Consider the following 22,722-nt stretch of genomic DNA (forward strand, 5'->3'; position numbering starts at 1 on the left):
TTTAGACCATATAGGGTAACTTCCTGACATTACCATGACATTTGTAAACTGCCATGGCACTGGTGGGAGTGTCTTTTAACATGCTATTGCATTATAATTAGCATATAATGAGCAGGGAGGACTATCAGAGGTCACTCTCATCACCATCTTGGTTTTGGTGGGTTTTGGTTGGCTTCTTTACCGCAACTTGTTTTGTCAGCAAGGTCTTTGTGACTTGTATCTTGTGGTGACCTCCTATCTCATCCTGTGAGTAAGAATGCCTAAACTCCTGGGAATCCAGCCCAGTAGGTCTCAGCCTTATTTTACCCAGCCCCTATTCAAGATGGAGTCACTCTTGTTCAAACATCTCTGACAGATTGATGGACAATAATTCAGTCAGTTTATATGCACATAACCCCTCCATCTTTCATTCTGCAATCTTAATTATGAATACTGCATAAGAGATTTAATAGGCCTTGCAAAACAAAACCAGTGACACAAACATTTTAAGGCATACGCATACTTAGAAATAATGCAAAACATTAGATAGTAAATTCTGACAAGAAGAGCTAATTTGAAAAACAGAAATATCTTTAGACAAAATTTAGGTCTCCAAGGTAAAGTAAAAAGTTTCCAAGTATTTTTGGAAACTTCATTTCTCCTTTCTCAGTTTCTCTACAATTCCATGCTCCCAACCAAACTTACAGAGGTCTTTCTCCTCTGTAAGCTATCTTACTCGGCATTAGCCAATTTTAAAAAAAAGAACTAGCAATCACATAGGCTGATCACATACAGAAAACTTCCCAAAACTTCTGGTTAAAAGTGAAGAATTCAGATATCTGGATATTTTTACTTATCCATAAATCCATTCATTCAAGATATGCATTACTGAATATTATGTACTAAGGGTAGAAAAATGACTAAGACATGGCCCATGCTTTTAAGAAAAATTATTCAAAATCTAGAGATTAAGATCTCACAGGATAGTCTTTCAATACCGGGGCATTGCCTAACAAGCCTATAGAAGCATTTTTTAAATCTCTAGAAGAACGTACCTGTGTTTGTGCTGTTTAGTGTTAATTAAGGGCTTAGATGCCGTGAAATTACATGTTAACATAAATTAGTTGGCAGAGGCCAGAGACGTTGCTAAACATCCTACAATGTAGAATTCTCCCTACAACAAAGAATTCTCTGTCCAAAAAATCAATAGTACTGAAGTTGAGAAACCCTGTTCCAAAGACATCAAAAGAGAAACCAGGAGACCTTTGCCCTCCTAGGAAAGAGAAGTTTTGATGGTTTCTGCAGTAGGTTGGTATATGGGACAGAAGTCAGGAAGTGAAGCCTGTGAGAGGACACTGCAGGTATTTCCTAGTGGAGGTTGTTAAATAAGGAAGTGCTAGCCTGAGAGGGGAGCCAGGGTTAGTGGAAGTTTCTTTTAGGAAGGATAATTGGTGGTACCGAAGTATTTTAAAGTGTTTGAATCAACTGAAGTTTTTATTTTTCATTTGGATGTTAGATGCCTTTGAAGCTTTCACCTAAGCCATGTTAACAATGTATTATCTTGATGAAAGATCTTTACAGTTTCTACTTCTTTAAAAGGGGAGAAAATAATGCTACCTATTTACGACCGCATCTCATAATCGCACAGATTTAGCGAAGGAAAATACCCAAAGTGCCTCGATGTCTAATGTGGATTCTCACTGTTTAATATTTTATGAAAATATTTTGAGCTTTTGTAATGTCACTCTGTAATCTTAGTGCATTTCTGTAGGTAAATATCTGAATTATTCAAATTAGTTTATTAACAGTCTTTCATTTATTAAATACACATACTCCTTGAGTTATGCTTCTTGTACAATGAGTGACTGGCTGCTCATTATGTCTCAAAGAAAGGTTCCTCTCAGCACCCTTTTGTTTGAGAAATGGGGGGTTTATGATACTAGGAGAAATAAATGTGAAGTTATTACTGTCGGAATTGTCTTTTTTTTGTTGTTGTTGTTATTTCTTTAAAGAAGTTGTTTCTTAAGGGTTGCTTTGCCTCGTGTGAGAAAGTCAAAGAGTGCTGTGGTGGAATGGGTCATTCTCTTTTTGCTGGAAGCCTGGCAGAGCCTGTGGCTGGTGGTAGGAAGGATTCTTTTTGCACTAGCTGGTAAGTGGAGGTCAGAGCTGGAGGGTGGGGATTTTCTGATCATTTGACATTGGACAGTTATCAGCTGCAGCAGTTGGCAGGGACAAGTTCAGTTTTTTGTTTTGTAAGCGGAAGCAGCCAAGGCCATAGCAACAGATAAATGATTTCCTGACATCAGCAGGTCTAAATCTGAAGTCAGTGCCAAACCATACCGTATGTTATCACATAGGGTATAAAGGGTTTTATGGGTTTCTCACAGAAATTAACCACCATTTCTAGCATAATTTTCATGATATGTCCCATGTTCCAAACAATCCAATTAAAATTATTTTGGATCACAATACACATGGGTTCGTTACTCTCTTTAGTCAGGCTTTCTTCTAAAATCACTACAGTAGTGTTTCAGTTTTCAACTTTTTCTAGACTGTCTTCTCTGGGAGTCCAAATATGTGTCTTAATAATGATAGAAGTATAATTTTTATAAAATTCAAAAAGTTCTAACAATGGTTGGTTAATTAATGTATCTCTATTGCAATATATGAGAGTAGATTCTATTTATTTATTTGTATACCCAGGGGCTCTGTCTACTGAACAATTTCTTGAAAAGGATCTGCTCCTAAAGGGAAAATCACTTTTCTTGGTATAGTCTGAAGACAGTAAGTCTGGAAAACTGCTAACCCCAATTTTTCCCAGCAGAATATTGTCTAAAATTGACTTACCACCCAAATCCAAAATGAAATATTTTTTCCAATTACGATATGTAATTAGGCACATCCAGTTATTTTAACTTTTTGTACACATGTTAACAACATTTTGTCTGATGATGATGAACATTCACCTTTGTTTTTAATTAGCCCCAGTGAAACTGACCTTAGCTTGTGAAGTTGATGTATATATTGTCAAGAGTGTCCCTGAACATCGTCTCCCAGGATGAAGAAAGAACGCAGAGGGAGGGGCAAAACCACTCTTTCCTCTGAATCTGTCAAGTTCCACTTTAGATTGTATCCAAGGCTGTGCTTTATTTGCAAAGGCCATGGAAAATTAGTGGAGGAATGAGACTTAAAAAATCTTCCATAATTTCTAAAGAAACGTCATTCTTTTCTTGAATCGTCACTGAAATACTGCTGAAAACCACTGAGCAAGGTTAGTACATGCCTTTCTGAAAATGACTTTTTTCATGGAACAAAAACTTAATGTTTCTAATGAAATAGAAACTTTCTAATAAGAAATCTATATCCTAATGAGTTATGTATATTTTTAATAAATTGATTCAACATTGAACTGCTAAGTAGTATAACATAAATATTCTTGTTAATTTTTCTTTCATACATATCTTTTTAAAATATCATTTTTAATTTGTTCACCCATTAGGCCAACCATTTTATTGGATTTAAGTGATTAATAATTTGTTGCACTAATCAGTCTATGGAAATATTTAATAAGTTTATCCTAATGCTTTTTTCAGAGAAAACATTTTTCCCTTAGAAAGTCCAAGTTAGTTTCTTTTCAGAAATGTTTTTTTGTAATTTTCCTGTGTTCTAGAGACTGCCTAATTTTTTTAAAAACTACATCAGACATAGTACTATATTCCTATTTTCCCCAAATTCCATTCCTAGCCTAACCTGAATATCATGAAGACAAAATAATTTTATACTCTGTGGATTAGAGGTTGTGGTAAACTGCAGAAAACTCCCAGTGGGGTAAATGATCAGTTTTGAGAATTCAGTTTCTTCTCTAATGGAAGCAGTGAAAGCTGAACCCTAAATAACTGAAGTGGGGGATACAAACGATGTAATATCACATTAAAAGGGCTATGATGTTCTTGTAAATGGTGCTATGAAGAGCCCCTTCAAGTGTTCTATCAAAGGCAGGGTCTGGGGGTCCAAGCTGGGCTAGGTTAAGAGAAAAGGCTCTCAGACAAAGCTAAGTTTGATTATTGTCTCTAAAACTGACTACATGGCCTGGGACAAGTTTCTTCACCTCTTGAAGGCTTGGTTTCCTCACCTGTATGTTATTTACTTCATTAGATTGTTGGGAAAATGGAATAAGATAATTCATACGAAGAACGAAGCTTGAAAACTGTGTAGAAGACTCAATAAATGGTCTTGCTGTTGCTGTTGCTGCTGCCCTTTGCTCCTCCTCATTTACAAATGATTCGGGGAACTTGCAGCTTCAGTTACACCTGGCAGACTTCTTCCTCCGCTCCTGCTCTTTGCCTGTGCACTTCTCCCTCTCTTAATGGTTAGGGTGTTCTTAATTTTAAAATTTTTTCCCCAGCTATTTGCAGTAAAATATTTCCTTAACCCCTTCCTTAAAATACTTCCTTAAAACCAGCCTGGAAATGAAGAACGTTGATTCTGCTGTTTTGAAGTGGGGGTTGGGGATTGTATATGGTGCTAATTATATCTGCAGCTCAGCCCTCAGTTTACAAATAAAGAAATTCAGAGTGTAAGTTTAATAAATTTGGAAATACTTAACAACAAGGAACTAGAACACTGAACAGTTATATAGCATATTGGTAACTGTTACAGGGTTAAAACGAACTTTGCCATTCAGTTGCTTCCTGGAAATAAAACCACTCAAATAAAACCTAAAAAAAAAAAAAAAAAAAAAAAAAAAAAAAAAAAGACACACCTGTCTCAAATTACTATAATGAAGGACTATACATTTCCTCATGCTTTTCCCTCACATGTACATATTACTTTCAAATATTTTTTTTCAAATAGTTATCTCATATAGAGGGTGTGTACCATGCCAAGTTCTCAAGATACAAAGATAAATGCTACGATCCTTGAAGATGTTCACAGCCTCACAAACACAGTCACTGGCAAGCAGTAATTATATAGCGTACATGACAGAGGTCTGCTGTAAGCTAGCAGGGAGGTGTTTTGTATTCATTTAAACTCCTGGTCCTTCCTTAAGTTTTGATGGGGCATGGATGAATACTCCTTATGGGGAAGGAGAGAGTGTATACCTTCTCAAGGGAAAGAGGTTGAAGTGGATGAATTGGTTTTGGATGGGTGGCAAGCAGCAGGACATTCCAGGCACAAGGAACAGGATAGAAAGGATATAGCTTGTGGAGGAGACGATCTAGCTTAGCTAGAGCTGAAGTGTAGAATGATGTCTGGTGGAAGTCGTGGAGAAAAGCTGGAAAAGTAGGTTGGGGCAAATCGTGAAGGGTCTGTACCCACTCCTCCCAAATGATTGCAATGCTGTACTGGTTCTGATGAATAACAGTAACTCTGAGATTCTTAGTGTGTTCTAGTTTTTCCTTCAGCTATTCCTTTCAGACTGAACGTTCCTAGTAGTGGTGAGGGGAATCATTTCTTCTTTTTAATGTCATCCCTGCAACAGTACCTGGTAAAGATGGTGCCTGTCTTTGCTATTTAGTTTCAGCTTTGCCAAGGTCAATGGTTGTCACTGTCCCTGAGTTTCTACCTTTCAGATAATTTTTACTGGTCAAGGAATAGAAACAAAGGTATTGGAAAGGAGCAAGTGTGACACAGTCTATGTCCTGAACTTGAAGATCAAGTCAGTATCAGCTGCCATCTTCCTCTTGGAATCGACTGGTAAGGCCTTGGTCACAGTCCAGACGTCACATTTGTATTGCAAGCCTCTTCCGTGTTATGTGCTGGGGATGCAGCAGTGAAAAATCAGTGGGCTCCTGGAAAAGCTTAAATTTTGTTTTAAATACTAAAAAGCTCCTTTTAAGTATTAGTGAAGAGACAGTCAAGTTTCTTTGGTATCTAAATCTTGCTAAAAGAGAAATTTTTTTTGCATGATCGGTTTATATCATATTGTATTCTAGTGAAATGAAGCTAGTATTACATCGCAAGGTTGCTGCAAACCATAATAAATAGGAGTGGAAGTGGGTTTGTATCTTACTAGTTTCGAATCTGAGAGATTAAAGATTAGTCTGCTCTTTTCCCAAACACAACTTAGGTTTTTTTGTTGTTGTTTTTTGAGACAGAGTCTCATTCTGTCCCAGGCTGTTGAGCAGTGGCCCGATCTCAGCTCACTGCAACTTCTGCCTCTGAGGTTCAAGCGATTCTCATGCCTTAACCTCCCGAGCCGCTGGGACTACAGAAGTGTGCCACCACACCCGGCTAATTTTTCTATTTTTAGTAGAGATGGTGTTTCATCATATTGGCCAGACTGGTCACGAACTCCTGGCCTCAAGTGATCCATCCGCCTCGGCCTCTCAAAGTGCTGGGATTACAGTCGTGAGCCACTGCGCCAGGCTACAAATTACTTTTAATAAAATGACCATGGCCAGGCTTACTTATTCTTCAATGCGGCTTGCTTGAAGCTCAAGAAAGCATTTTAAAGAGCCTATAGAATCCCTGAATCCCTATCCGTAAGCAGTAGCATATGGATTGCAAAAGAAGCCTTCTGGATTCTTCATAGCTTTATGGGTGTTGTCTGTTGTTGCTGTTTTAAGAAAGAGTGTACCCATTTTTAATTCTGCTCAATATATTGGTGGGAAGTTTAGAGATTGTTATGCAAACCTAGGCTTAAGGCAGTAATACTCAAGGTGAGGACAGTACAGAAGGGGTGTATGTACTGCTTTTTTTTTTGGGGGGGGGAACGCTCTATCACCCAGGCTGGAGTGCAGTGGCACGATCTCGCCTCACTGCAACCTCCGCCTCCGGGTTCAAGATTCTCCTGCCTCAGTCTCCCGAGTAGCTGCGATTACAGGCGTCCACCATCACGCCCGGCTAATTTTTTGTATTCTTAGTAGAGATAGGGGTTTCGCCATGTTGGCCATGCTGGTCTCGAACTCCTGACCTCAGGTGATCCGCCTGCCTCAGCCTCCCAAAGTGCTGGGATTACAGGTGTGACCCACTGCGCCCGGCCCAGTTTTTAAGGGTGTATTTAGTAGAGTGAGTTTCATTATACAAACCACAAAAAGCTGGGTAAAACCTTAAATGTCAGGCATCTGAAAAAATAGGGGATTTCATCTAAAGGCAACTCTGGCGGGGAGAAGGAAGAGGCTGGCAAATTCTCATTAAAAGAAAATGTGAGTTAAAGCTATGAACACGGGGCTGCGGATATCAGTAATTAGTGCAAGGCGTCTGCCTTTGACTCAGTCGTGCGGAGTAAAGTGCAAGGTTGTGCCTAGAAACGGCACAGAAAAAGGGTTAATCTAGGGGAGAGGGAGTGGATTTGGGAGCCGGAACGAAGCGAGCTGGGGGTGGGCGTGCGGAGTGGCAGCTACGCGAAAGGGAACCCGCTGGGGCTAGCGCGGAGGCCCAGAGTCCAGGCGGCGGAAAAGGGCCCGACTGGCTTCGAAGGGAGGCGACGGCCGAGACACACTGTCCGGCGCGAGCCAAGCGCCCAGCGGTGTGCAATTTTATTCTGCAAAAGGTGCACCCAGCGCCGGTCCCGGTAGAGTTGAACCCACCGCGAGAGGGGGCAGGAGCGGCGGGCCGAGCGGCCGCGGGCTCCTCCCCCGGCGCCTCCGCTATCTGGGTCAGGACGCGACGGCCGCAGCGCGGGACCTTAGGACCCGCGGACTCCGGGACTACTGTCCGCCCGCCACTGCCCGCCAGCAGGTCCTAGTCTCCGCTCTCCGACCGCTGAAAGTTCGGAGCACTGAACACAGGTGCGTGCGCAGTCTGGGAGGGGGCGGCTCAGCCGGTGGGGGCGGACCGGGCCGGGTACTTACGGAGGGAAGCGGAAGTACTTGCGGTGGGGACGACTGCACTTCCGGGTCGGTGTGTCCCTGCCGAAGTTTGAGTCTGCCAGTGAGGGCTGCTCTGCGTTCCCGGGGCTGGAGCTGCGGACCGTAGTGGCTACCCGGGTGTATCCCTCGCTGACCCTGCGCCACGGAAGCCCTAGCCCCGGAGGTCGCCGGTGTTTCCTCGCACGCTGCCCCTTGTGGGGTGCGTGGGGAACAGGCAGTTTGGTGCCTCGGCCTGGCTGGTCCCTGCAAACCGCAAAGAATTTCACCAGAGACACTTGCTGGGCTGTCGCTTCGGCATCTTGGATCTTAACCTTTCAGCCTTGCGCAAGCATTTTGTTTTTGTGTGGGGTTTCTTTGCTCTCAGACTTGGTCTGTGCCTATTTCACGCAAAAACGAAGGCCAGATTATCAGTGCTGCCAACATTGGGGAATAAGCCAAACACCTGGGAGCCCTGAATTTAAAATAAATTATAAAATACAAAAAAAAAACCATGAAAACCTGATGAAATGAACAATAGAATTCACTTTGAAAGTACCAGGTTTTCCGGGACACTGTAGGAAATCTGATCACTAGTTCAAGTCTCAGTGCAATTCTCTTAGGAAACTTAAACCTTGGGCTTTTTTGTAATGTATCTTTATCCTTGCAAAATTTTTCATAACTTCCCGGAGTTTATTAGTTATGCATTTTATGAGTCTGCTGATGAAGTAAATGAATATATATGCTAGATTTATGGTGAAAGCATTATAATTAATTTAGTAAATCATAATTTCTACATCTAAAAATTAAAACTAGAACATGGAAATGAAATGTTTCTTCAGACATTTCTTCGGAAAACATTTCATACTCTAGAGTCAACATTTTGATGCCATTTTAGAATACTTGATTCTCATCTCTGTTAACCTTTAATTAATTTTACACATTAAGTGCCATAATCTATATTAAAATGTCATTTTCCATTGTTATTTACTAGCACCTTACAAATTGCAGTGTAACATAATACTTTGCATCTGATTATTAAAATATTAGAGTTCTAAAATCCGTTTGGTAAAGTTTTTAATTACTATATTTTTATACTACAAGTGCATACTATTAACATAGAAGTATGAAAGCTAACAAGGCTGGAGGTGGTGGTCCATGCTGCTTATCTCAGCACTTTGAGAGGTGCAGGCAGGATTGCTTGGGCCCGGGAGTTCGAGACCAGTCTAGCAACAAAGGGAGACTCACTCTCTACAAATAATGTAAAAATTAGCCGGGCGTGGTTGCCCATGCTTGTGGTCCTAGCTACTAGGGAGGCTGAGGCAGGAGGATTACTTGAGCCCAAGCGGTCAAGGCTACAGTGAGCAGTGATTGTACCACTGCACTCCAGCCTAGGTGACAGAGCGAGACTCTCAAAAAAAAAAAAAAAAAAGCTATGTAAATGACTTCATACAACCTTTGAAATTATTCTGAAGGCAAGCAAGTATTCTGATGTATTTTGTACATTATTTTTAATGTGTCATTTTTCAAATTATCTGTGTGGAAGCACATTTGTTTTATACTCTTATAAAACTCAAACATAGCTTGAACTATTAGTCTTTAATTGTGTTTGTTTAAAACATATCCGCTCCATTGATTCTATTTTTTTCTAGTTAATTTTCGTGGTTCTGAAATAATATTTCAGCTCTGAGCATCTTTGCTAAGTCAACACTCTCCTTCCCACCTCCTTGTTGATGCTTTCCAAATCTCCCACATGTTGTGGGTGCATCCAAGAGTTAAGAACAGGGTGTCAAGAGTTAAGAAAGGTGACAGTTTTCACTTCCTAATTGGATGATCACTGGGTAAGTGACTTGACACCTGTGTGCCTCAGTTCACTTATCTGCAAAATAAGAATAGGTCCTGCATGGAAGACATGATTTGGAATTGGTGCAGTTCCTAAAGAAAGGGCCAACCAAAATATGACTGCTGAAACCTGGTCCTGTCGCAAGAATAAGTTCTCCTTCCTAGATAGATTTTTACTTCTGCTTATTTGCTTATTAAATGAAAATATTTTCAAACTAGGCTATATTAATGTAAAAGTCCAAGATATGGGCAAAAGAAAGCAAACACGATAGGAAGATTCCCTTTAATAGACCTCTATATCAGCGAATGGACATCCTGCCTTAATAATTCTATTGACAAAAATAAAGATGATTAAACTTGATGTGTGATTATTAGCTGGAAGGCAATTGTAATTAATAGGCATAGAGTGATTTTTCTTATCTTTTTGCAATAAGCTTTCAAGATAATTTAGTTTCATGATATAATTTTTTTTGTAGGAATACATTTACACATCTAGCAATAATTAGCTACAATTTCAGCTGAAGTTACAAATTGATTGGAATCTGCTGCTGGCATGTCTCCTGGATGAGCTGGGAGTGGGCAGATGGTTAGACTTACAGTTTCCAGTTTTACCAATTAGGTGAAAAAAATTTTTCAAGTTAATTCCAGGCAAATTTCTGTGAGGTAAAGCAGGCCAGATTAAGTACCAAGGCTTTCTCTGGAATCTTTGGTTTAAAATAAGGGATTCTTAAATCTCTTGGATATAATGTTTACTAACACCTGAGGTAATTTCTGGAAGATTATTTTAAAGTCAGTCCTTCTCATTGACACTTAGCCCTGTAATGAAGTGTAGAGCATCCAAACAGGATACTTTCTGTGTTCCAGGCATATAATCCAGTAAAATAGGAATCCAAAGACATTCTTTTAAGCAGGTTTTTCAGAAATAGATTATGGCTGCTTGTTCTCTCAGACCCTCTTCCATAGGGCATTTGCGAGCCCAGAAATCCTAACCATTAGACCACCAAGGAAGCATTTGAAACATTACATTTAGTTGGCCATTTAAAGTGTAAGAAACAATGCTTGATAGAATATGTGGAATCATAGGATATATAGCCAAGGATGGTGAATTTCGGGTATACAACCTAATTCAGAATTTTCATCTTACTGATATTTCTTCCCCAATTCTCACTCCCAGCTATTTACTTTGCTTCCTATCTCACTTAGAACAATAAAGCCATCAAAGAGAGCTTGCATAACCTCCCAGCACTGCATCTACCCACCTACCTAAATCTCTGCTCACATAATCTGCCTTTTATGACTATGAATGAATGGTTTATGTTCCCATCAAAGGTCAACTCCTGTACTTGTACAGTAGAGTCCACCTCCTTTGCCTTCTCAAGTTGATTGCTATGCAGTTTTCTGTATGTCTACTTCATCACTTTTTCTTTTCTTTTTATGGGGTCTTTTCTGTTTGCAAACAAAAACTGTTATTTCTTGATCTTTTGGCACCATTTGCCCACTTAATAATGGCATAATTTCTCTTCTATTTGTTTTCTATTTGCCCATCTGTTCTTTTTTCTCCTTCTCCTGCCTTCTTTTGGACCAAGTGAGTATCTTTAGTGTTCTATTTTTATCTCTATTATTGGCTTATTATGTATCACCTTGGATTTTTTTTTTTTACTTTTTAGTGGTTGTTTTAGTGGTTTGCTTTTTAGTGGTTTTGCATCTTTAACTTAATATGATAATTCTTCATTGTAATCTAAGATTCTTACAACAGTATACTTCCATTTGTCCTTTCCCATCCTTTGGGCAATTGTCCTACTTTTTATAAGCCCTGTGATAGGCATAGAGTGATTTTTGTGATGTAAACTTGGCTTTTGTTGATTGAAAAAGCACCTATATTTTTGTCTTGGACAAATACATAAACAGTCATTTACATTTATGTTTTTAATTTTAGAAACAAAAACCAAGAAATGCCTCATTCCACAAACAAAGAGCTGATATTTGGCATCGTGGTGGGCACTGCTGGAATCAGCTTGCTGCTCTTGTGGTACCACAAGGTCCGTAAACCAGAGAAAACAATGAAGTTACCTAAATTTCTTTCTCTGGATAATACATTTAATTCAATAACTTTGCAAGATGAAGTACATAATGACCAAGGAACAACAATGATCTTTCAAGAAAGGCAACTTCAGATACTGGAGAAGTTAAACGAATTACTGACAAATATGGAAGAACTCAAAGAGGAAATCAGATTTCTTAAAGAAACTGTTCCAAAGCTGGAGGAATATATACAAGATGAACTTGGAGGGAAAATAACTGTTCATAAGGTAAGCCCTCAGCACAGAGCAAGAAAAAGAAGACTCCCTACAATTCAAAGTTCAGCAACAAGTAATAGTTCAGAGGAAGCAGAAAGTGAAGGAGGGTAAGTTTCTTTAAGATATTTCTCATGTTGAATTGATTATTATCATTATTACTATTATTTAGGTATTTTCATTATGGATTCCAGTCATGTATTCTGCTGCTCACATAAAGTGAAAAGGAGTGATATTTTGACTTAGATTATAATTAAAGTCATATTCAGTAGTCAGTATTTAAGCTAGTGTAGACCATACTGACCAAAGGAATATAAATAACTTGTAGCAGGTGGTATTATGTGAATATTGAGGAAGGCAGTAATTATTTGCCAAAGTGTATAACCTATTGTTTTAATGTGGCCACTGTGTGACTCCTTATGTGAGAATTCTCTAGCCACTCCTGTTCAAAAGAACTTTCTGCAGTGATGGAAATGGTCCAAGTCTGTGCTGCCCAATATGGTAGCCACTAGCCCCCTGTGGCCACAAAGCACTTGAATTGTGGCTAATGCAACTGAGGAACTGAAGTTTTCTTTTATTTCATTGAAGTTGTAATTGTATTTAATTGTAATTAATTTAAATTTAAATAGCCATCTGGGCTACTGGCTACTGAATTGTAATGCAGGTCAAAAAAGACTTGAGAATATATAGGTGATTCTGTCTCGTTTTTGCATGGGTTAATCCATTGAATTCTAACACCAGAAACATCAACAAATATTCTTTTAGGGAAAAGCAAGTAATGTGTGAATAAAGAAATTGTGCCTGACTAGTGTTTTTGAGGAATAAAATAGGCAGGTAAAAAAAGGAGCCCTAGTGAATATGATACAGCCTGAAATTCTTGAGGGCAGTGACCTTGTGTTTTCATTGTTGTAGTCCTAACACATTATTTCTGTGCCTAGCACAGAGTAGATGCCAGTAAAGATTTCTTGAATGAATGAATGATCTGCTAAATTACCATGGAATTGGGAGAAGGGATCTGGAAGGAGGAAACAAAGGATCTAGAGGGAGGTGCTAGGGATAAAAGCATAATTTCATAGATTAAAAAATGTAAATAGTTGATCAGGTCTTTGACATCAGTGCTAGGACTGGAATTGTTTAGCCTCTTTGTAAGTGAACTAGAACAATGACTCTCAATAGTTTTCAAATAGGGCAGAGCCACAAATGATAGCTAAAAAATTTGTGTTCTTGAACAGCAACAAAGAGTTGTTGACTGGTTTTAAAATAGGGAAGGGAACTATTCAGAAGGAATCTAAAATAATCTTAAATCATTTGAAACTGTAACTCAGAAAAGAGACCTAGTACTTATTTATTATGGATGTAGAAAACAGCAGGTTAGTACTCTAATAATAACAAAAATCCCAACATAGCATTGAGCGTCATTGAGAGTTATCAAAGACAAACCAGATGGTTATCCTACCTGTACGTAAATCTGTGGTATTTCCTCATCGTGTGTCCTGTGTGCAGTTTTGGCAATTGCATCTTAGAAAAGACCTAATGGAACTAGGGACTAACCAGAGGAGATCCACTAGACTGAGAGGAAAAATCCAGTTATGCTAAAGGAGTGTAGACCAAAAGGGTGAATGGCCTTCGATCTAAAAAGACACGGGTTAAGTTGAGCATAGGCTTATTCAAGAAGTTCTAAAATTCTAGAAAAAGAGGCAAACTTTGGTAAGTTTAGGATTCATTTAGGACAAGTATAAAGAAGATAATTATGGGACTTAATTTCAAGTAATGGAAGTAATGGTGTAGGCACAGATTTTTTATGTGGGTTCAAGAAGGATTTGTGAAATTTATGAATGACAGTAATGTACAGCTAGTTGAAAAAACTAGACATGACGAAACTTTAAGACTGATGTCAGGAGAGACATTCCCTCCTCTTGCTTGATCCTAGGTGCCTTTGTTAGCAATAAAACACTAGAGTAGATGCAGTACATCCCCAGTGCCTTGGACTATATTACAGAAAATGGCACTCAGTAAAGAAGGGGAGAAGCTTTTTCCTGTTTAGCTCTCCTTTAGAAAAGTAAACAAAACAAGCAGACAAACAGTTTGGATTCTTTTGAGAAAGGAATAAGATTAAAAAAATTTAGATGTGAAATTTTTCTAAATAAGCATGTAGAAACTAACTTTAAATAAATAAAATATTTTTAAAAAACAAGGTTTTTGTAAAGTATATTTGTGTAAAGAGATTGCCTGTCTTTTTATAATCTCCTGTGGGACTGAAGACTGGCCATGGGGAGATAGAGTCATACCCTCTTTCCCACTTTTAAGGTGGGATGTGCTCTTCCTACACAAGTGTCCTTGACAGCAAAAATTAAAACATTAAGTGACAGTTACATGTTCCATATGTAACATTTCTCTTTTACAATAGGTACCTGAAGATTTTTACTTCTTTTCAAAAAATGGATATCAGCCACAATTTTCTGATACTATTTGTTTCACATAAGAAAGGAAAGATATCTAATTCTGTCCTTAGTTGTTGACAAAAACTTGAGTGGAGGACTCATGAAATTTGGGTAGATCAGTTGAACATATTTTCTGTAACCGTTAGAATCTCTTGTGTGCTGCCTCTTAGTACACAAGTATTATTATGGACCTATGCATTTATGCCTTTTCTGGGGCTCAGCTGATTTTCTGCTAGGTATGGTGGTGATGAACAATGCTCAAATTCTCATAAGGTGGCCCTCAGAGGGGTCTGTTAAGTTTGTGTCTGTGTCCTTTTTAGCACTAGTGTTAACATTTTGGAAAGCATCTTTGCTTCTTGGTAATCACATGTTTTTACTTATTTTTTTTTTTTTTAATTTTTTTGTCACTCCAAGACAGAATCAGCTACTGCTGTGGCAGCATCAGTTTCTTTCGATGAGAATAGTATTCGACCCCAAAAGCTGGGTATATGGGGGAGTACTATGTTTAGGGAGGATGGTATCAGAGGCTGGTTGGGTCCCTTTGAGGACATGGTAAAAAATATACTCTTAAGGTCTCTAGTTCACGATGATGTTTTCATTTAAATTTGAGTGATTTCTGAAAACTTTTCAGTTCATTTTATTTTTTAAGCTTCCTACCTCTCTTTGTCATATTTGACTTATGTTGCTTTATCACTCTATGGGTCTAAAACTATTATTTGAATTACAATATTATATGAGGCTTTAGAAACATCTTTTTAAAAAGTTAACTTTTATTCCAGTTGAAAGTAACAAATTCATTATTCTTTCAGTTCACTGTGAGCTTTAGGAAGAATAGATGAGTTTCAAAATTAGACTCAGGGTTGTATAGTGACTATATGGGTCTTTTTTCTTTTTTTCTTGCCCTACGTTTTTTCATTTAGTGTCAGGTTCATATGATACCCTCATATAGTATCAACAGAAACAGTACTGATTATTCGAAAAGAAAACAAAACCCCACAAATCCACTCCCAGAATACCATAGTAGCAGGCATAGTATGTATTACCTTAGATAATATTACTTCATAAATAATAGAGAATGATGATGAAAGTAAGACCACAGACACACGTTTTTGAGGTTTTATTTGAAACTCTTAACTTTCACTTTCATGAACCAAAAATATAGAGTGCTTTTTGTTCATTTGTGTTTTTACTCTTACCATTATTTGCTCCTGTCAAGTCAGTTTTAATGTGGAACTTCAGTTGTTAAAAGCATGGAGATAAACAGAGATTCAGAAGCTCATTGTGTGGTGATTTATATGCCTTGCTATTATGGTTGTCTAAATTTGCAAAACAAAGTTATTTTCTACTTCTGATCTTTTAAAAAATGAAACATCACATATGTAATTGAAGTACCCACTCTCCTTTCTCTCAGGGAAATTATCATCTTGAAGTTGGTGTGCATTCTTCCTTTGAAAGTGGTAATGTTTCTCCTGCATATGTGCTTTTATATAAACAAGACATAAATGGTTTTTTCCTTAAAATTTACATACATGTCATTATATGGCACACACGTTTTGTAACATGCTTTGCAATAATTTTTTTTGTTTTTTTATATCGATATGTATATGCATAAAACTATTTCATTCTTTTTAACTGCTATGCTGCATTCCTTTGAATGAATATACCTTAGTTTATTTCCCTGTTGATGGATGTTTAGGTCATCATGTTTTTGCTCCTTTTTTATTAAGTTCTGGGATACATGTGCAGAATGTGCAGGTTTGTTACATAGGTAGACATGTGCCATGTTGGTTTGCTGCACCCATCAACCCGTCATCTATGTTAGGTATTTGTCCTAAATGCTGCTACCCCTCCCCATACTCCCCACCTGCTAACAGGCCCTGGTGTGTGATGTTCCCCTCCCTGTGTCCATGTGTTCTCATTGTTCAACTCCCACTTAGGAGTGAGAACATGTGGTGTTTGGTTTTCTGTTCCTGTGTTAGTTTGCTGAGAATGATGGTTTCCAGCTTCATCCGTGTCCCTGCAAAGGACATGAACTCATTCTTTTTTATGGCTGCATAGTTTTCTGTAGTGTATATATGCCACATTTTCTTTATCCAGTCTATCATTGATGGGCATTTCGGTTGGTTCCAAGTCTTTGCTATTGTGAATAGTGCTGCAATAAACATATGTGTGCATGTGTCTTTATAGTAAAATGCTTTATAATCCTTTGGGTATATACCCAGTAATGGGATTGCTGGGTCAAATGGTATTTCTAGTTCTAGATTCTTCAGGACTTGCCACACTGTCTTCCAAAATGGTTAAACTAATTTATACTCCCACCAACAGTGTAAAAGTGTTTCTATTTCTCCACATCTGTTGTTTCCTGACATTTTAATGATCACCATTCTAACTGGTGTGAGATGATATCTCATTGTGGTTTTGATTTGCACTTCTCTGATGAACAGTGATGATGAGCTTTTTTTCATATATTTGTTGGCCACATAAATGTCTTCTTTTGAAAAGTGTCTGTTTATATCCTTTGCCCACTTTTTGATGGGGTTGTTTGCTTTTTTCTTGTAAATTTGTTTAAGTTCCTTGTAGATACTTAATATTAGCCCTTTGTCAGACAGATAGATTGCAAAAATTTTCTCCCATTCTGTAGGGTGCCTGTTCACTCTGATGATACTTTCTTTTGCTGTGCAGGAGCTCTTTAGTTTAATTAGATCCCATTTGTCAATTTTGGCTTTTGTTGCAATTGCTTTTGATGTTTTAGTCATGAAATCTTTGCCCATGCCTATGTCCTGAATGGTATTGCCTAGGTTTTCTTCTAGGGTTTTTATGGTTTTTAGGTCTTACACTTAAGTCTTTAATCCAATCCATCTTGAGTTAATTTTTGTATAAGGTGTAAGGAAGGGGTCCAGTTTCAGATTTTTGCATATGGATGGCCAGCCAGTTTTCCCAACACCGTTTATTAAATAGGGAATCTTTTCCCCATTGCTGTTTTTGTCAGGTCTGTCAAAGATCAGATGGTTGTAGATATGTGCTGTTACTTCTCAAGCCTCTGTTCTATTCCATTGGTCTATATATCTGTTTTGGTACCAGTACCGTGCTGTTTTGGTTACTGTAGTATACTTTGAAGTCAGGTAGCGTGAGGCCTTCAGCTTGGCTCTTTTTGCTTAGGATCATCTTGGCTATACAGGCTCCTTTTTGGTTCTATGTGAAATTTAAAGTAGTTTTTTTGTAATTCTGTGAAGAAAGTCAATGGTAGCTTGATGGGAATAGCATTGAATCTGTAAATTACTTTGAGGAGTGTGGCCATTTTCACGATATTGATTCTTCCTATCCATGAACATGGAATGTTTTCCCATTTGTTTGTGTCCTCTCTTATTTCTTTGAACAGTAGTTTGTAATTCTTGAAGAGGTCCTTCACATCCCTTGAAAGTTGGATTCCTAGGTATTTTATTCCATTTGTAGTAACTATGAATTGGAGCTTGCTTGTTATTTGACTCTCTGTTGTTGGTTTATAGGAATGCTTGGGATTTTTGCACAATGATTTTGTATGCTGAGACTTTGCTGAAGTTGCTTATCAGCTTAAGGAGATTTGGGGCTGAGACAATGAGGTTTTCTAAATATACAATCATGTCATCTGCAAACAGAGATAATTTGACTTCCTCTCTTCATATTTGAATAACTTTATTTCTTTCTCTTTCCTGATTCCTCTGGCCAGAACTTCCAGTGCTATGTTGAATAGGAGTGGTGAGAGAGGGCATCCTTGTCTTGTGCCAGTTTTCAAAGGAAATGCTTGTAGCTTTTGCCCATTCAGTATGATATTGGCTGTGGTTTTGTCATAAATAGCTTTTATTATTTTCAGATATGTTCCATCAATACCTAGTTTATTGAGTGTTTTTAGCATGAGGGGGTGTTGAATTTTATTGAAGGCCTTTTCTGTCTCTATTGAGATAATCGTGTGGTTTTTGTTGTTGGTTCTGTTTATGTGATGGATTATGTTTACTGATTTGTGTAGGTTGAACAGCCTTGCATCCCAGGGATGAAGGCAACTTGATCATGGTGGATAAGCTTTTTGATGTGCTTCTGGATTCGGTTTGCCAGTATTTTATTGAGGATTTTTGCATCAATCTTCCTCAGGGATATTGGCCTGAAATTTTCTTTTTTTCTTGTTGTGTCTCTGCCAGGTTTTGGTATCAGGATGATGCTGGCCTCATAAAATGAGTTAGGGAGGAGTCCCTCTTTTTCTCTTGTTTGGAATAGTTTCAGAAGGAATGGTACCAGCTCCACTTTGTGCCTCTGGTAGAATTCAGCTGTGAATCTATCTGAACCTGGGCTTTTTATGGTTGGTAGGCTATTAATTACTGCCTCAATTTCAGAACTTGTTATTGGTCTATTCAGGGATTTGACTTCTTCCTGGTTTAGTCTTGGGAGGGTGTGTGTCCAGGAATTTATCCATTTCTTGTGGATTTTCTAGTTTATTTGCATAGAGGTGTTTATAGTATTCTCTGATGGTAGTTTGTATTTCTGTGGAATCAATGGTGGTCTCCCCTTTATCACTTTTTATGGTGTCTATTTGATTCTTCTCTTTTTTCTTCTTTATTAATCTGGCTAGTGGTCTATCTATTTCTTAATCTTTTCAAAACACCAGCTCCTGGATTCACTGATTTTTTGAAGATTTTTTTGATCTCTATCTCCTTCAGTTCTGCTCTAATCTTAGTTATTTCTCATCTTCTGCTGGGTTTTGAGTTTGTTTGCTCTTGCTGCTCTAATTCTTTTAATTGTGATGTTAGGGTGTCAATTTTAGATCTTTCCTGCTTTCTCCTGTGAGCCTTTAGTGCTATAAATTTCACTCTAAACACGGCTTTAGTTGTGTCCCAGAGATTCTGGTACGTTGCATTTTTGTTCTCATTGGTTTCAAAGAACTTATTTATTTCTGCCTTAATTTTGTTATTTACCCAATAGTCATTCAGGAGCACATTTTTCCATTTCCATGTAGTTGTGTAGTTCTGAGTGAGTTTCTTAACCTTGAGTTCTAATTTGATTGCACTGTGGTCTGAGAGACTGTTTGGTATGGTTTCCATTCTTTTGCATTTGCTGAGGAGTCTTTTACTTCCAATTATGTGGTTGATTTTAGAATAAGTGCTATATGGCACTGAGTAGAATGTATATTCTGTTGATTTGGGGTGGAGAGTTCTGTAGATGTCTATTAGGTCCACTTCGTTCAGAGCTGAGTTCAAGTCCTGAATATCCTTGTTAATTTTCTGTCTCATTGATCTGTCTAATATTGACAGTGGGGTGTTAAATTCTGCCACTGTTATTGTGTGGGAGTCTAAGTCTCTTTGTATGTCTCTAAGAAATTGTGGTGCTTTTGTATTGGGTGCATATATATTTAGGATAGTGAGCTCTTCTTGTTGAATTGATCCCTTGACCATTATGTAGTGCCCTTCTTTGTCTTTTTTGATGTATTTTGGTTTAAAGTCTGTTTTATCAGAGACTGGTACTGTAAACCCTGCTTTATTTGCTTTCTATTTGCTTTATAAATCTTCCATCCCTTTATTTTGAGCCTATGAGTGTCTTTGCATGTGAGATGGGTCTCCTGAATACAGCACACCAATGGGTCTTGACTCTTTATCCAGTTTCCAGTCTGTGTCTTTTGATTGGGGCATTTAGCCCATTTACATTTAAGGTTAATATTGTTATGTGTGAATTTGATCCTGTCCTTATGATGCTAGCTGGCATCATAAGTTGATGCCCATTAGTTGATGCAGTTTCTTCATAGTGTGGATGGTCTTTACATTTTAGTGTGTTTTTGCCATTTCTGGTACTGGTTTTTCCTTTCCATATGTAGTGCTTCCTTCAGAAGCTCTTGTAAGGGAGGCTTGATGGTGACAAAATCCCTCAGCATTTGCTTGTCTATAAAGGATTTTATTTCTCCTTCACTTATGAAGCTTAATTTGGCTCGATATGAAGTTCTGGGTTGAAAATTCTTTTCTTTAAGAATGTTAAATATTGACCCCCACTCTCTTCTGGCTTGTAGAGTTTCTGCAGAGAGATCTCCTGTTAGTCTGGTGGGCTTCCCTTTGTGGGTACCTCGACCTTTCTCTCTGGCTGTCCTTAATATTTTTTCCTTCATTTCAACCATGGTGAATCTGACAATTATGTGTTTTGGGGTTTCTCTTCTTCAGGAATATCTTTGTGGTGTTCTCCATATTTCCTGAATTTGAATGTTGGCCTGTCTTGCTATGTTGGGGAAGTTCTCCTGGATAGTATCCTGAAGTGTGTTTTCCAACTTGGTTCCATTTTCCCTGTCACTTTCAGGTACACCTGAGTGTAGGTTTGGTCTTTTCACATAGTCTCATATTTCTTGGAGGCTTTGTTCATTCCTTTTCATTCTTTTTTTCTCTATTATTATCTTCACGCTTTATTTCATTAAGTTGATCTTCAATCTCTTATATCCTTTCTTCCGGTTGATCAGTTTGGCTTTTGATACTTGTGTATGCTTCATGAAGTTCTTGTGCTATGTTTTTCAGCTCCATCAGGTCATGCATGGTCATTTATGTTCTTCTCTAAACTTGTTATTCTTGTTAGCAATTTCTCTAACCTTTTATCAAGGTTTCCTTGCATTGGGTTGGAGCTTGTTCCTTTAGCTCAGAGGAGTTTGTTATTACCCACCATCTGAAGCCTACTTCTGTCAATTCATCAGACTCATTCTCTGTCCAGTTTTGTTCTCTTGCTGGCGAGGAGTTGTGATCCTTAGGAGGAGAAGAGGCATTCTGTTTTTTGGAATTTTCAGCCTTTTGGCACCGGTTTTCCTCATCTTTGTGTATTTATTTACCTTTGTTCTTTGTTGTTGGTGACCTTCTGATGGAGTTTTTGCGTGGTCTTCCTTTTTGTTGATGTTGATGCTATTGCTTTCTGTTTGTTAATTTGCCTTCTAACAGTTAGGCCCCTCTTCTGCAGCTCTGTTGGAGTTTGCTGGGAGTCCACTCCAGACCCTGTTTGCCTGGGTATCACCAGTGGAGGCTGCAGAACAGCAAAGATTGCTGCCTGCTCCTTCCTCTAGAAGCTTCGTCCCAGAGGGGCAGCTGCCAGATGCCAACTGGAGCTCTCCTGTGTGAGATGTCTGTTGACCCCTGCTGGGAGGTGTCTCCCAGTCAGGAGGCACAGGGATCAGGGACCTACTTGAGGAGGCAGCCTGTCCCTTAGCAGAATTTGAGCACTGTGCTGGGAGATCCACTGCTCTCTTTAGACCTGGCAGGCAGGAATATTTAAGTCTGCTGAAGCTGCGCCCACAGCGGCCCCTTCCCCCAGGTGCTCTGTCTCAGGGAAATGGGAGTTTTATGTGTAAGCGGCAGACTGAGGCTACTGCCTTTCTTTCGGAGATGCCCTGCCCAGAGAGGAGGAATCTAGAAAGGCAATCTGGCTACAGCTGCTTTGCAGTGCTGCAGTGGGCTCTACTCAGTCTGAACTTCCTGGTGGCTTTGTTTACACCATGTGGGGAAAACTGCCTACTCAAGCCTCAGTAAGGTGGACACCCCTTCCCCCACCATGCTGGGGCATCCCAGGTCGACTTCAGACTGCTGTGCTGTCAGCGAGAGTTTCCAGCCAGTGGATCTTAGCTTGCTGGACTCTGTGGGGGTGGGATCCGCTGAGCTAGGCCATTTGGCTCCCTGGCTTCAGCCCCCTTTCCAGGGGAGTGAATGGTTCTGTCTCACTGGTGTTCCAGGTGGCACTGGGGTACAAAAAAAAATAAAAAATCCTGCAGCTAGCTTGGTATCTTCCCAAACAGTCACTCAGTTTTGTGCTTGAAACCCTGGGCCCTTGTGGCGCAGGTACTGGAGGGAATCTCCTCGTCTGTGGGTTGTGAAGACCATGGGAAAAGTGTAGTATCTGGGCCGGATATCTCTGTCCCTCACGGCAAGTCCCTCACAGCTCCCCTTGGCTAGGGGAGGGAGTTCTCTGGCCCCTTGCACTTCCCGGGTGAGGCGAAACCCCACCCAGCTTCACCTCACCCTCCATAGGCTGCACCCACTGTCTAACCTGTCCCAGTGAGATGCACCAGGTACCTCAGTTGGAAATGCAGAAATCGCCCACCTTCAGCATTGGTCTCGCTGGATGCTGCAGACCAGAGCTGTGTCTATTTGGCCATCTTACCCGGGAATCCTCATGTGTTTGCTCTTGTAAGCAATTCTTTATTGAACACCTTCCTTCATAGTTCCTTAGGCATATGTGGAAGAATTTCTTGAAAGTATACATTTGAAGTCTATATAATAGACTATGTTATTATTATATATTACTAAATTATTCCGTAAAGTATACCAAGTTACTATCCTGTGAGCAGTATATGAGAATTCTTATCTTCCCATACAAATTTTTATATTGTCAGAC

The 22,722-nt window shown here is 39.0% G+C and overlaps 1 protein-coding gene across 4 annotated transcripts in view; it reads left to right on the forward strand.

Annotated features, from left to right (window-relative positions):
- Nucleotides 1-7,332: 7,332 nt before the first annotated feature.
- Nucleotides 7,333-22,722, forward strand: part of LOC105464856 (regulator of microtubule dynamics 2) — an 85,912-nt gene continuing 70,522 nt past the window's right edge. The window contains exons 1-3 of one of the 4 annotated variants that reach the window (XM_071076540.1): nt 7,333-7,712; nt 11,548-12,015; nt 15,758-15,803. In XM_071076540.1, coding sequence (XP_070932641.1) covers nt 11,564-12,015; nt 15,758-15,803 — 498 coding nt within the window. In that variant the 5' untranslated portion in view covers nt 7,333-7,712; nt 11,548-11,563. Of the gene's footprint in view, nt 7,713-9,423; nt 9,611-11,547; nt 12,016-15,757; nt 15,804-22,722 lie in introns of those variants that run through there. The other 3 variants (XM_071076539.1, XM_011712959.3, XM_011712958.3) reach the window with 3 other exon arrangements.

The sequence above is a fragment of the Macaca nemestrina genome, chromosome 13 (assembly GCF_043159975.1).
Source record: "Macaca nemestrina isolate mMacNem1 chromosome 13, mMacNem.hap1, whole genome shotgun sequence".
NCBI lineage: Eukaryota > Metazoa > Chordata > Mammalia > Primates > Cercopithecidae > Macaca > Macaca nemestrina.